We start from the raw sequence: 13,992 nt of genomic DNA, 5'->3' as shown, positions 1-13,992 counted from the left end.
GTCAACTTTAGAAATTGTTGTCTCCGTATAAACTAAACCAACACTTTATGATGGAGCTTTCAATAAGTGCTTGATAGTTTTTTCAAAAAAGTAGTATCTTTCCTCAAAATGATCGACTTTTTCATTCCAAATGTTCACATTCACACAACCAGAGATGTCCTTGACTCTTGCAAGGTATATCTTAAACACCAAAATCAAGCTTCAAATTCAACATTTTCTTCCTCCTTAAAAATTTCAAATCACAATTAAAAACTTAAAAAGCTTGAATCTTTGCTGTCAATATAATTCACGTAAAACATTAGTTTTACACATTTAGAAAAGAAAAAATGAAGCATCAAGGTAATCAATTGATTTTCAACTATATTTGGTAGCTTGATTAGAGGAAGATGATGGGGCATGTACTTACAATTGACACTGGTGACCAAAGAAGGGGTTCCACAGACCACAGGATATAAATCAGCACTACTACTCACTAATCAAAGTATATTTCCTCTAATAACATTTTATCTGTACATTCTACAGTGTTATAATTTAAAAAAAACATATAGAAAAATTTTAAATGCTCCACTTAAATCCAAATGAATGACTATAATTAACAAAAAAATTGCAATTAAATGGATTTATAAAAGTAGATTTTTAAATGGAATATATATATAAAAGTCAAAATATATAACATATACATATCGATTTCTTTCTTTATAAGTTCACCTTTAACATTTTTAGCGTAACTATAACATTCAGAGTTGTATAGAATATATAACTATATATATAGTATATGCTCTTAGCACTCTGATTTAAATGCTAAAGCCCCTTCCTTTACGCTATTAAAACAAATTACTAATATTCTAAAACTAAAATTTTTGCATGATATTTAGCTCTCACATTATTTTATACTATATACTTACAACATCAAACTTCTGAGTGATGTTCCCCTGGACATCAAGTAAATAAACCTTGCCATAATGTGTACCCAGTGCCAAAAACTGTAAGAAGAACAGAAGGGTCAGTTTATTAATAATGTACCATTAAGAAACAATTTCTAATAAAACCATTTTCAAAGTCAAGACTCTTGGTGTCCAAATGATCTGTAATATCTTAGAAGATATGCAATTCTTGGAGAAAGTCTATTTCCAGCTTCAAGGAAACATCAGAAGAGGGCCTACTTTATTGGGATGGTGCTAGCTGTCAGAATGACTCATAAGGACCCTCATCCAGACAACTAATAGTGTGCGCACGGGCTGTACACAATGCCTGATGGACCGAAGCGGCAAATTGAAATGCTGTGAAAGAATGACCAACCTAAGGCTGAACTCAGAGTCTGAGGGAATGATTAAGCAACTCACGTTAATTTATGGCAAATGAGTAAATCTGTGCTATCATTTAAATTCAACATACATATACACAAACAACAACGTATTTTTATTTAGACAGAAAAATCCATGCCATATCAGGAGATAAAAGAACTCAGATGTACTTATACTAGTGGGTAGCATTAGAATGCCTCTATAAAAGCTAATAATGTATAATAATCAGTGTAACTGTTTATGTTCTAATGCAGAAAAAATCCTTTCCTGTTATAAAATAACTGCTGAGCTACATATTCATTTTATGATATAAAACTAGTCCATAAATCCTACTATCCCTTTCATTCTCTGAACTCCCTAAACAAACCAGGAGAAAATTTAGGACTACCTGAAATATGACATGAAATTTTTCTTCCTTTTTATTTCTTTATACATTACTCAAATAGTTTCAGATTTTCTGTATTTCACTGCATGTGAGCATGCTTTATTGCAACCTATAATAAAATGCTCAAATGTACTACTAAACATTTCAGTTCAGCAGCACAATCTTTAAAAAATAACCTTACAGAAAGTCAAGGTTTAAAAACATTTATCAAAATGGAATTGTTTAAAATGAAATTTCAGTTTAGGCACTTAAAATAAGAAGATACATTAAAAAGTCACAAAAAGGGAAAGAAGGGGTTCATTAGAAATTCATCCCCAGCAATGCCTTTCACTCCAGCAAGGTTGCCTTTTTTCAAGAAGAAAAAAGTCCCCTGGGTAAAAAATCAATACTGGTTAATAAAACATCAGGTGTGCAGACATAACTAGGTATGACGATTACACTGCACAGGCCTGCCTGAATGCACCAGGTGCCATGCCGATTACTCATCCAGCACTGACAGCAAGTCTGGTGGAAACAGGATGCCAGGGAGCTGGGAAGGGAATGGGCAAGAGGTAATTCTGGGAGAAATTAGTTTGAATATATAAACCAAACCAGGATGTTTTTCTCTAAAGGAACATTCTAATCATAAACAAATGACTCAGAAGGTTGTTAATTTTTTACTCTATAATGACACTGACAATATTTGAATTAAAAAACCACATACTACTAACTTAAAAAAAAATAGTACTCGACCTCACTCAACCCCAAGTACTCAACAGTATTGATTTTCCTTATAACCACTGTATTTAGTTTGTTAGAAAATTAAGGGGGACTGGATACTCAAAATGCTTTACTACTGGGTCATTCTCTGACACCTCTGTGAAGGCCACATTTGAACTTCCAATTATATTTTATTTTATAAAGTATTAAAGGTTCTATACAGGGTATTTTATCCAAACATTAATTCCTTCCCTTTTCCTTTTTTCAAAATTACTAGTTTAATCCATTTAATATTTAAGATAAAAAGGAAACACAAAAGAGCTATTTCAATTTTATAGTTTCACCCTAAAACTATAATTACTTTTGATTATTCTGGATAAAAACACAGGATTTTACAACAAGCTACCTTTGTTTACAAAAACATTTAATCATTTAGATTAGATAAATTACTGTTGTTCTCTTTTGGAATTAACATTACCTGTATATACTTAAAAATAATCCAAGTTTAATAAGCCAATTGGAGAGGCCTTCAAAAATTTAACTACAATAATTACTGATGAGTCATACTTAAATTTGTTAATGCTTTTGACTACTTAAAATACAACAAAAAATGCAAACTTGGGCACAAATTAGAAATGTAAACACAAATCCTTTAAATGTGACTATCGCTCCAATCATTAAGAACCTTGCACTTTTTTAACTATTGAATTTTTTTTTTAACTTGAGAGCACTTACAATCCGGGATGGGCAAAGAATAAATATAACTAAATGAGCCCCTTCCACCTTTAATTACAAAAACTTGACTCACTTTATAAACTATCAGATTGGGCCTCCAATAAACCATCCCCTGGCCTACATAACTGCTGTTACTCTGAATGACCACGCTTTTTATAAACAAGTACAAATGATACGCAGTTCTTTGGAATCGCAGAGGAAACAAGTATTAGCACATTTCAAATGTAGTCAGCTGTATAACATCATCTATGTTTCAGACAGCATTTTATAATATTCAAAGCAGGGAGTGCCTTCAAGTACATAAGAGGAAATAAGTCCAGGAGTTGATGTGAATTCCCTGGAAAAGTCAATGAATGGCAAAGGCAGAGTCAAAATACTCTCCCCTGGACCAGAAACCTCATTAAAAGAAACAAGGGCCTCAAATCAAGAGTACACGTTCTAAAAGTTACACATATTCAGTTCTAAGAGTCAGGCTCCTTGGCCAAGTTGCATTAAGTACGGTGTTAATGGAATGTGATGTCTGGGCAGGTAAACTCTATTCTCCATTTCATCCATTCAATGGTTCATTCAAAACACAGAAGCATCTATAGTATGTGTTGGAGACTGCAAGCTGACAGGGTCTTCGCAGTTTAGGTTTTTGGGGGACAGAGATGTGGGGGACTGGCAGTAAGCTGATAGAGTCCTTGCTGGCCATCCTCCCACTCCACTTGCTTGATTAAATTGCTGAAGGCTAAGGTCCTCCCCACACCTCCATGTAGGCTATGAAGCTGAGTATTTCTACTTGGTCCATCCTGACAACTTCTGATTGTTTAAGTTGCTAGAGGCAATTTACATGCCCTTCCTCTCATCCTTTGTTTGTTCTGATGTTGGTTGATTTCAGTTATGCAGGGTAGGGGGATTCCTGTTTAAGCCTTAAATAGATTCCTGTTTATGCCTTAAAAGGATTCTTGTTTATGCCTCAGATGTGCGACTTTGTATCAGAGACTTCCTTATTTGCATACAGCTCTGCACTATATAATAAAGCAGACCAGGGGCTTTGCTATGCTCTGGCCTTCCACCAGTTTGCAGAGGCCTCCCGATCCCATCTTTTTTCTCAGTGTATTTCTTCATTCTGCACCGTTCTCACTCAGGACCTTGACAATTAGAGCCATGCAGGTTCACAGCAAATATGCACAGATCAGAAGCAAGTATGATGTATGTTTAGCAGCTGTGTTAGGCTTGCTTGCTGGTTTACCGGCCGCAAGCCCTTTGCCTGATTGGTGCGTTAGCACCGATGTGCTCAGCGCCACATGTGCAGAGACTACATAAGGCTATGGGTGCTTGCACTCAGGGGAATTGTGGATGTGTGGATTGCCTGCCCACCATTGCAAAGGGCTATTTAACTGTTTGTTTGCCTGAGAGGCGGTTTTCCCTGCCTGTGTGCTTGTCCGCTGTTGTGAGACTTTATTAAACAGAATGGCCCAACGCTTTCTGGCTCAGCAGTTTTTCTACTGTCTGCCCGAATCCAATGTGGACCTGCCTGGCCTCAGCCTCCTCCGACATTACAACGTAACGGTAATATATAGTGCATGAGGGAGACAGATACAAAAAATTGATTAATTATAATTAAATTTAAAGAATTTGCTTAAAATGGACTGTCTCTAAGACTTTACTGATCACTGGAGATGTCAACAGCGCTGAACTTTGAACTCTGAAGGAGGAGTTAGACCAGGGGTCCTCAAACTTTTTACACAGGGGGCCAGTTCACTGTCCCTCAGACAGTTGGAGGGCCGGACTATTAAAAAGAAACTATGAACAAATTCCTATGCACACTGCACATATCTTATTTTAAAGTAAAAAAAAAAACGGGAACAAATACAATATTTAAAATAAAGAACAAGTAAATTTAAATCAACAATCTGACCAATATTTCAATGGGAACTATACTCCTCTCACTGACCACCAAGAGGTACCCTTCCAGAAGTGCGGCGGGGGCCGGATAAATGGCCTCAGGGGGTTGCATGTGGCCCGCGGGCTGTAGTTTGGGGACCCCTGAGTTAGACAAAGGACACTAAGGCAAAGTAGGGCAGACTTGTGGCGAAGACCATTTTAGGCAGGGTGAATACAACTTGTTGAAAGGCATGGAGCAAAACAAGCAGAAAAAATTCAAGAAATTACAAGTAGTTTTTTATATGACAGAAGCATCCTGTTCACACTCAGGGGAGAAAACAGGCAATGATGGGACAGGAAAGATTAGTTAACAGAGGCATTAATATTTATGAAGAGATGTGTGAACAAGTCCTGCGGGGGGTGAGGACGACGGAGACACAAAGACCCGACTCTGGGAACCAGGTTCAATGACGCAAATCTACTTTATTCAGAAAGTAGGCTAGCTTATATACATAGGTTCAGCCTATAGGGTGTTACAGCGTGTTCTTCAAAGCCAATGGCTGAAAAGGTCAAGGAGCTGCCTGGTTAGCATTGAGTCACTTCCTTATAGCGGGCATCTCCCTCCTGGGTGTGCCTAGGAGGGTTTCAGGTGCTGGAGTGTTCTCACAGCATTGCATCAGCCACAGCTGCTAGGAATGTGCTCTACACGCCACCCACATCTCCTTCTCTTTTAATTAAGGCCAATTGGACTTGATGAATGACAGCTTGCTGCTGTTGTAGCTTCTGAATGCTACGCATTATGCAACAAAACCGTAGTAGAGGCCCTGGCCTGTTGGCTCAGCGGTAGGGTGTCGGCCTGGCGTGCAGGGGACCCGGGTTCGATTCCCAGCCAGGGCACATAGGAGAAGCGCCCATTTGCTTCTCCACCCCGCCCCCTTCCTTCCTCTCTGTCTCTCTCTTCCCCTCCCGCAGCCAAGGCTCCATTGGAGCAAAGATGGCCCAGGCACTGGGGATGGCTCCTTGGCCTCTGCCCCAGGCGCTAGAGTGTCTCTGGTCAAGGCAGAGCGACACCCCAGAGGGGCAGAGCATTGCCCCCTGGTGAACAGAGCGTCGCCCCTGGTGGCGTGCCGGGTGGATCCCGGTGGGGCGCATGCGGGAGTCTGTCTGACTGTCTCTCCCCGTTTCCAGCTTCAGAAAAATACAAAAAAAAAAAAACCGTAGTAGAAATAAAACAACTATAATACCTATTGTACTATATACTAATAGATTAGCTGGATTAAACAATGAGGCAAGCTTCTGTAATGTTTGACTAGTTCAGAAATAGAACGGGGGTCTTAAATAGGGGATTCCTCCTAGGGGTCGGGATGTCATTTCCCTCCCATTGTGTTACAGAGACCTTCTAGGTAACGTTAAACACAGTTCCATTTTGATTGTAAAAAATGGACGTAGGTCCATGCATGCCCCCTTCCCACAAAGGTCCCAGCGTCCAAACACAGAACAGATGGCTTGCTGTTGGCTGCGTACTGCATATGGTTGCATTCCATCTCTCAACTTCCAATGCCAAACTCTGACGTTGATGGTCTGTGCATCCGGGCCAGAGGCAATATGGCAGTCTCTCCAGGGAATTCCTTCTCTCGGGAGTGTTCTTAGATGTTCGTCATATAGGAACAGGCAAAGAGGCGACCCTGGGAAGGCAAAGTTAGCGGGGCGGTCCCAGCTGTTGGTAGCTAGGGGACGGAGGGCTTGTAGGCCAAGTACTGAGCCTTGGTTGGTAGTACTGTTTACAGCAAAGTCTCCCATAGTATGATTTCGAAGGAGGACCCACCCCTCCAAGGGGATAGTGTTATTAAACTTAAGTAGCATTGGGTCACTGAGGTTACCCCATATAGTGCCGTTCCACTGTTGGGATTCCCGGCCACTATTGTCACAAGGGAAACTAAGGGAGCAGTTACTGGAATATACTGCTGGAAACTGTGGGCTATTAACTTCAATAGGCATAATTATGCCAGGGTGGGGAACAGCCGCCCAGATGTGAGGATCTCCTCGCACCTGGGAGTTCGTTGTGATAATAGCACACATGAGGAGGAACAGAGTGCCAGGGCCTGGGGGCCCGTCAGGGGCAATTCTCTGGGCCCGGCCGCCAAAGTCTCCACATCCCCCCAGGTGATGAGGCCTGCACGTAGCTGCGGGAGAGCTCCCTCCTGGGTGTGCCTAGGAGGGTTTCAGGAGCTGGAGTGTTCTCACAGCATTGCATCAGCCACAGCTGCTAGGAATGCACTCTGTGCTCTACCTACAGAGATGAAAGGTAGGAAAGTAAGGGAAGAGGTGTGTGTGTCCAAATCATGAAGACATCAGAGAGAAAGCCTTCAATGATGAAATTCTAGGAAGGAGGATTACATAATCAGTTTGAATTTCTGGAAGATTATTTTAGTAGAAAGAACTAAATGGACTAGAATGAAAACAAATCTAAAGGAAAACAGACTGGTTCACAGTGCATGCATGAGTTCAGGGAAAAATGAAGACTTCCTGAATTAAAAGAGATGGGCTCTGGATGGGAGTAGACATGCACAGCTGAGTGGGGTGGAACCCAGCCAGAAAGGTTAGGATTGGAAACAGCCACACACTACTACAGAGCCCCACACTCCCTGAAGAACGCAGTGAGACATAAGGCCAGTGACATGGAGGCAAGATTACAGAGAGTCTTACATACCACATTCAAGCACTTTGACTTTATTTAGTAGACGATGAAAACATTGACAGATCATTTTGGCAACTAGGTGGCAAATGGTTTTAAAGTAGAAAATTCAGGGGCATATGAGTGCAGACAGAAGAGGAGGCCCTCGGCTAGGACAGGGTGGTAAGACATCACCAGGGCTCAGGGAATGAGTGGGTGGAAAGGGAGGAGTCAGCTTTGACTTACATGGCAAAAAAGATGATGATGTCACCAAACAAGATAGAGAACAAAAAACAGAGGAGTCCATTATGAACATGCTGAGTTTCAGGTCAAAACAGAACAAAAGGTAGAAGTGTTTAGGAAGCACCTGGATAAATAAGCACATTGTGCTGGAAAAGAGGCAGTGTGGAGGTGATCATAGAAATCATGACATTTAAAATCAAGAAAATACAAATTTAGAAGAAATGTGGACAATGGACCCAATCTTGGGAAAGCCAACATGCAAGGGAAAGGTGAGGCAAACGTGAGAGAACCAGAGGAAGTGACAGGAAGATCAAGTAAATAATAACAACGCTGTCATGATAAAGAATTTTTGAGAAGGTAAGATCCACTATTTTAAGCAGCAAAATGCCCATCAAACAGGTTAGAGAATAGACAAAATATGCCATGATCATACAGTGGAATACTCTCCAGCAATAAAAAGGAATGAAGTACTGATATATACTCTATCACAAAGAATCTTAAAAACATTATGCTAAATGAAAGAAGCCGGACACAAGAGATAGGCAATGTACGAGTCCATTTATATGAAATACTCAATACAGGCAAATCTACAGAGGCAAAAAGTAGAGTAGTGGTTATGTGGGGCAAAGTCAGGTCTGTCCATGGCAGAGCATGTACTGCTAGGAAAGAAGACAGGAAATGAAGTGCGATGAAGAACACAAGTGGACAAAAAGGCCCTTGAACAAGAAGAAAACCTCCTCTGGATAAGAATGGGTATAGACTCAGATGAGCTGGAAAGGGGTCAGGAACTGATGCTGATCACAGTGACAGTTTCAATTTACCTAATTAAAGAGAAATGGCATCATTGTCTAAGTGAAGGGACAGTAGCTGACAAGGAGGACTGAAAACTAAAGAAGCTGATGAAGAACAAATAAGTAACAGCATTCTGAGTGGCTGAGGGATACAATGAAGGGTGGGGTTTAAGAGAACTGAAGATGCTGGTAAAGTTAGAGGAGTTAACCATTTGATAGAAAATTAAAAAGAATGGATTAGAGATCAGGGCTCTAGAAGGTCACAGGAAAGGGTTAGTATATAGAATAATCAACAGAGAGTACATTTCAAGATTCTCAGGTTCCAGGTACTGACACCATTCATAGTGCAGCCTTAGTGGTGGCAGATGAAACAGAGCAGAAGTGGAATTAAATTAGGTCGAAGAACCGCAAGGCAGGTCTTCAGTGACTAAAGGAGAATGATAAGGAATGGGGAGATGGCAGCAATGGGGAGGAGCAGATGATGGTGCAGCTAAAAGACAGTAGCCACACAGACTGTGTTTCTGGTATTTCTGGTAAAACAAGAGATAGCAAACAATTGAGTGACAGACTGAGTACAGGAATCTGTTTACAACAGAATGAAATTTGAAGTACACAAAGGAATTGTGTGGGGAGCAACACCGTTGGTAACGCAGTATAAAGCCAAGAGATGGATCAGAGTTGGGGAGTCTGCCTTTGTGAGGAAAAAGGCTCAAACCCACGGCTCACGAGGCAATTGTTGAAACTGCCTGGTCTCTAATACTCTTATGATACATTTTTCTTTGGTCCAAGAATGGGATAAGGTGCTGGACAGTACTCAGCCTGGACTCAGAAAGTTGGTAGAGGCTTTGCTACAGCAAAGACTCAGATGTGGAATAGATTAATTCATTCATATAATATGTATATACGTAATAATTTTGGATCTTTCTACTGATTCATAATACCACCAACATAATCCCTTCTACTCTTATGAAAGCACTGAGCTCCACACTGTTTCTAATCTTAATACTTTTCCATTCTACTACTTTTGATTGGAGGAATTAAGCAATAATGTTTCCAAAAATCACTTGCTATAAATCTTTTACATCCATCACTGTCTAAATTCTACTTGATACACCTTTAGAGTGTGCTCTGTGTGTGTATACAAATCCATATAATAAAATTTGGGGGTGCTGTTTTGATTTTTTGTGGTGAGGAAGAAGAGAGGAAGAGTGGCAGGAAGACACAATTAATGTGAAAAACCATCACTAAAAGCACCAGGACTGCAAAGTATAAACAAATTTACAACAGAAATGACTTACAGAGGAATGCTCTACAAGGGCCACCTTACCTTATCATGGACTGTCATGAAGCTAGCAGCATCCTTCTGAAGGATTTCAGTTACCCCATTGGAAAGCCTTTCATACTTAAGTTTGGGCTCCTCTTCACTCTCTTCTTCCTGAACAAAAAGCAGAGAAAATAATAGCTGTCATGGATTTGCCTGATACTGTCAAAGATTCAAAATACATTTCTTAAAGGGGACCCAGAGATGGTTCCATCAATGATTACCAACAACTACAACTATAGCTAAAGGTTAAGATTTTCACATTTCACTTTTCCAGCTGGGTGTGTTGACTGCTACAACTATACTGGCAGAATAAATTCAAAAGCTGAAAACAGGATTATACATACTTACTGTTAACAGTAATCAACTTTGGCATATTAGAGTAAATATAAAACTGTCTGGACCACTGTGCAGACAGATAGTGAGTAGACAAAGTACTTGTCATTATGACCTTGTGGTCATAAAAAACTCACCACAGTACTATAAGAATAAAATAAACTTCTAAAGGACATTATTATATTTCAAGAGTATAAATATTTTTGTCAGATTTGAGAATACCTCATTTTAATTAGAAAATAAAAATATAAAAAATTAAAAAGAAAATGGGAAATTTATATAAAACAAAATCTATTCTTCCCCTTCAGATAAAAATTTTTTTAAAATTTCTTTTAAATAACTAATAATCAATGTACAACCATTACTTATTAGGAAACATTTGCTTAATATAAATAAACCTACTTATGCATTAAAAATCTCATAATCATTTTATAGGTATTATTACTAACTTTGTATATTTAACCTCACTGTTGAAACATCGTAAGATATACTTAATCCTCATAGTTACGGAATCAAGTTAGGAATCTTTATTGACTATAATGGCCATTATTTACTTAAATCAAGGATAGTTATAAAAATTAGTGATTCAGAAAAAGATTTTATTTTACTGCAATATATAATGAGAAACCAAAAAATGTGACTATATCAATACTATAATAGGACAAAAGTGGCCAAGACAGAAGTTGACAAAAATAATGTATTCATGAACTTTTCCTTTAAAAAAATTACACAGTTGTCAGCTTCCAGCTAGTATTCAAGTAGCTTGAGGCATATCAATGTGCCAACTCAAAATACTAGAAAGGCTTAATGAAATACAGTGTGTCCGTAAAGTCATGCTGCACCTTTGACAGGTCCCAGGAAAGCAACAAAAGATAATAGAAATGTGAAATCTGCACCAAATAAAAGGAAAACCCTCCCAGTTTCTGTAGGATGATGTGGCAGCATGTGCGCATGCGCAGATGACAAAATAGCGGAGCAGCCCACGGCCATGCCAGTCAAGATGTGGATGGTACAGAGGAAAGTTCAGTGTGTTCTGTGACTCGCTAAATTTGAATCCGTGACCAAAGTGCAACGTGAATATCGGCACGTTTATAATGAAGCACCACCACATAGGAATAACATTACTTGGTGGGATAAGCAGTTGAAGGAAACTGGCAGTTTGGTGGAGAAACCCCGTTCTGGTAGGCCATCACTCAGTGATGAGTCTGTAGAAGCTATATGGCAGGGGTCCCCAAACTGCGGCCCCCTGAGGCCATTTATCCGGCCCCCACTGCACTTCCAGAAGGGGCACCTCTTTCATTGGTGGTCAGTGAGAGGAGCATAGTTCCCATTGAAATACTGGTCAGTTTGTTTATTTAAATTTACTCGTTCTTTATTTTAAATATTGTATTTGTTCCCGTTTTGTTTTTTTACTTTTTTTAAAAATTTTTTATTTTATTTTATTTATTCATTTGAGAAAGGAGAGAGAGAGGGAGAGAGAGAGAGAGGAGATAGATAGAGAGAGAAGGGGGGGAGGAGCAGGAAGCATCAACTCCCATATGTGCCTTGAGATATGTGCAATGTGCACAGGGATTTGTTCATAATTTTTTTATAGTCTGGCCCTCCAACAGTCTGAGGGACAGTGAACTGGCCCCCTGTGTAAAAAGTTTGGGGACCCCTGCTATATGGGATAGCTACCTAAGCAGCCCTAAAAATCTGTGTGTGAGCCCACATCGAACTGCACTGTATAGGTATGAAACTGGGAGAGTTTTCCTTTTATTTGGTGCAGATTTCACATTTCTATCGTCTTTTGTTGCTTTCCTGTGACCGGTCAAAAGTGCACCATGACTTTACAGACACACTGTATAATTCTACATGGGTACTTACCAGTGAATATACAGTAATATTCTTTTAATATGTTTTAATTAATATTTTTTATATTGTTTTCAATTTTTTAGGCTAGAAAATGCTTATTTTACCACAAAAATAATTAAAATAATAAATATGTAAAAATGCCTATATACTGCAAAATCCCACGATATAGCGAAAAATCCACAATACAAAATTAGATATATACTCTTTAAAAATCTGCAATACAGTGAGGCTGCGAAAAGTGAACCATGATATGGCGAGGGATGACTGTAATTACATTTTAAGAGCAATAAACCTGATTTAAAAAAAGTCAGTATTCTGTGCATATAATGAGCTGTCAAATTTTCTTCTTCAAGTATATACACACTTAGTTGTTTATTTAGTAACAGAGTATTAAAATCAAAGACAATGTTTTACGTGCGTGTGTGTGTGTGTGTCTGACAGAGACAGAGAGAGGGACAGATAGGGACAGACAGAAAGGAAGGGAGAGAGATGAGAAGCATCCATTCTTCATTGAGGCACCTTAGTTGTTCATCCATTGCTTTCTCATATGTGCCTTGACCCCTTGCTCAAGACAGCAACCTTGGGCTTCAAGCCAGCAACCATGGGGTCATGTCTATGATCCCATGCTCAAGGCAGCGACCCCATGCTCAAGGCAGCGACCTCAGAGTTTCAAACCTGGGTCCTCTGCTTCCCAGTCTAACACTCTATCCACTGTGCCACTGCCTGGTCAGGCAAAGACAATGTTAACTACTACTAACTTTCCAAAAATACCTTTGAGAATTAATACCAACAAATGGACATATAATAAGCACACTTATCTAAAAGATCAATACTTCTTTTTAAAAGTAATGATAATCAACCCAACCCAAGGAGCTGTTGTTACAAGTGAAAAAGTGACCTATTTTTAAAGTAAAATATGAAATAGTTAATTAATCAAGTCTAAAGAACCTAGAAAAAGCAACAAAGAAATACTCCTACTTATGTACCTACAAGCAAGAAATAGAAATCATTACAAAGTTAACATTAAATGTGGCAAAAATGATGTGTGCATTCTGAAGTAAATGTGTTAAATATAAATTGAATCCTGAACAGTAATCCTTATAATAAGATGCCACATGTTGCCCAAGTCTGGACATCAAATGTGCATCCAATGTGAAAAGTTAATTCTAGCCTCTTGACTATTTTGCATAAAAGCATTCAACCACGGACCATTAGATAAAGTTACTGTAAATAAGGATTGCCTGTCTTATTTATAAGTGAAAACTAAATAATTCCCCTCACATAAATATACAAAAATAAATACTTTCACAACACAGTTCACTGAAGCATACATGCCAGGCTTCAAAAACCATAAATAAAATGAAAACTCCAATATTAGGCACTTGATGTAGGATTTCACACTTTTCTGACAGGTATCTTTTATGTTAAGTAAAAAAAGACTAAAGGTGAATTTTTAAAGTTATTTTCTGCTTGGTGTAAACAAAGAAACTAGAAAGTAATTCAAAAATACAATGCAGAGAGGTTATTCAATGCTGTGGACTATGTATCACATTTTAAATCAGGGGTCTCAAACTCGCAGCCCCGGCCCGCAGACTAATCCACGAAGTTCAAAATATTTTGGATAAAATTAAGTAAGCCTAGGGGCCTACTTGTATTTTTCATTTCTCTAGCATCCTAGCTAGATATTAGCTTAGTTAACAGCAGTTGTGATGCGAACTACAGTTTCTGGACGTTTTGTGACACTGAGTAAACTGCATGTACGATTGTGCTTGTTGTACTGA

The 13,992-nt window shown here is 39.0% G+C and overlaps 1 protein-coding gene across 1 annotated transcript in view; it reads right to left on the bottom strand.

Annotated features, from left to right (window-relative positions):
- VPS41 (VPS41 subunit of HOPS complex) overlaps positions 1 to 13,992 on the bottom strand; it is a 281,951-nt gene that overhangs the window by 208,684 nt on the left and 59,275 nt on the right. The window contains exons 3-4 of the mRNA XM_066272129.1: positions 10,028 to 10,135; positions 906 to 983 (exon numbers count right to left, since the gene is read on the bottom strand). Of these exons, the coding sequence (XP_066128226.1) occupies positions 906 to 983; positions 10,028 to 10,135 (186 nt within the window). The remainder of the gene's footprint in view (positions 1 to 905; positions 984 to 10,027; positions 10,136 to 13,992) is intronic.

Source organism: Saccopteryx bilineata, chromosome 4 (genome assembly GCF_036850765.1).
Source record: "Saccopteryx bilineata isolate mSacBil1 chromosome 4, mSacBil1_pri_phased_curated, whole genome shotgun sequence".
Classification (NCBI taxonomy): Eukaryota; Metazoa; Chordata; class Mammalia; order Chiroptera; family Emballonuridae; genus Saccopteryx; species Saccopteryx bilineata.
Note: the sequence above shows the minus strand (reverse complement) of the source record. Positions and strands in the feature narration are given on the sequence as shown.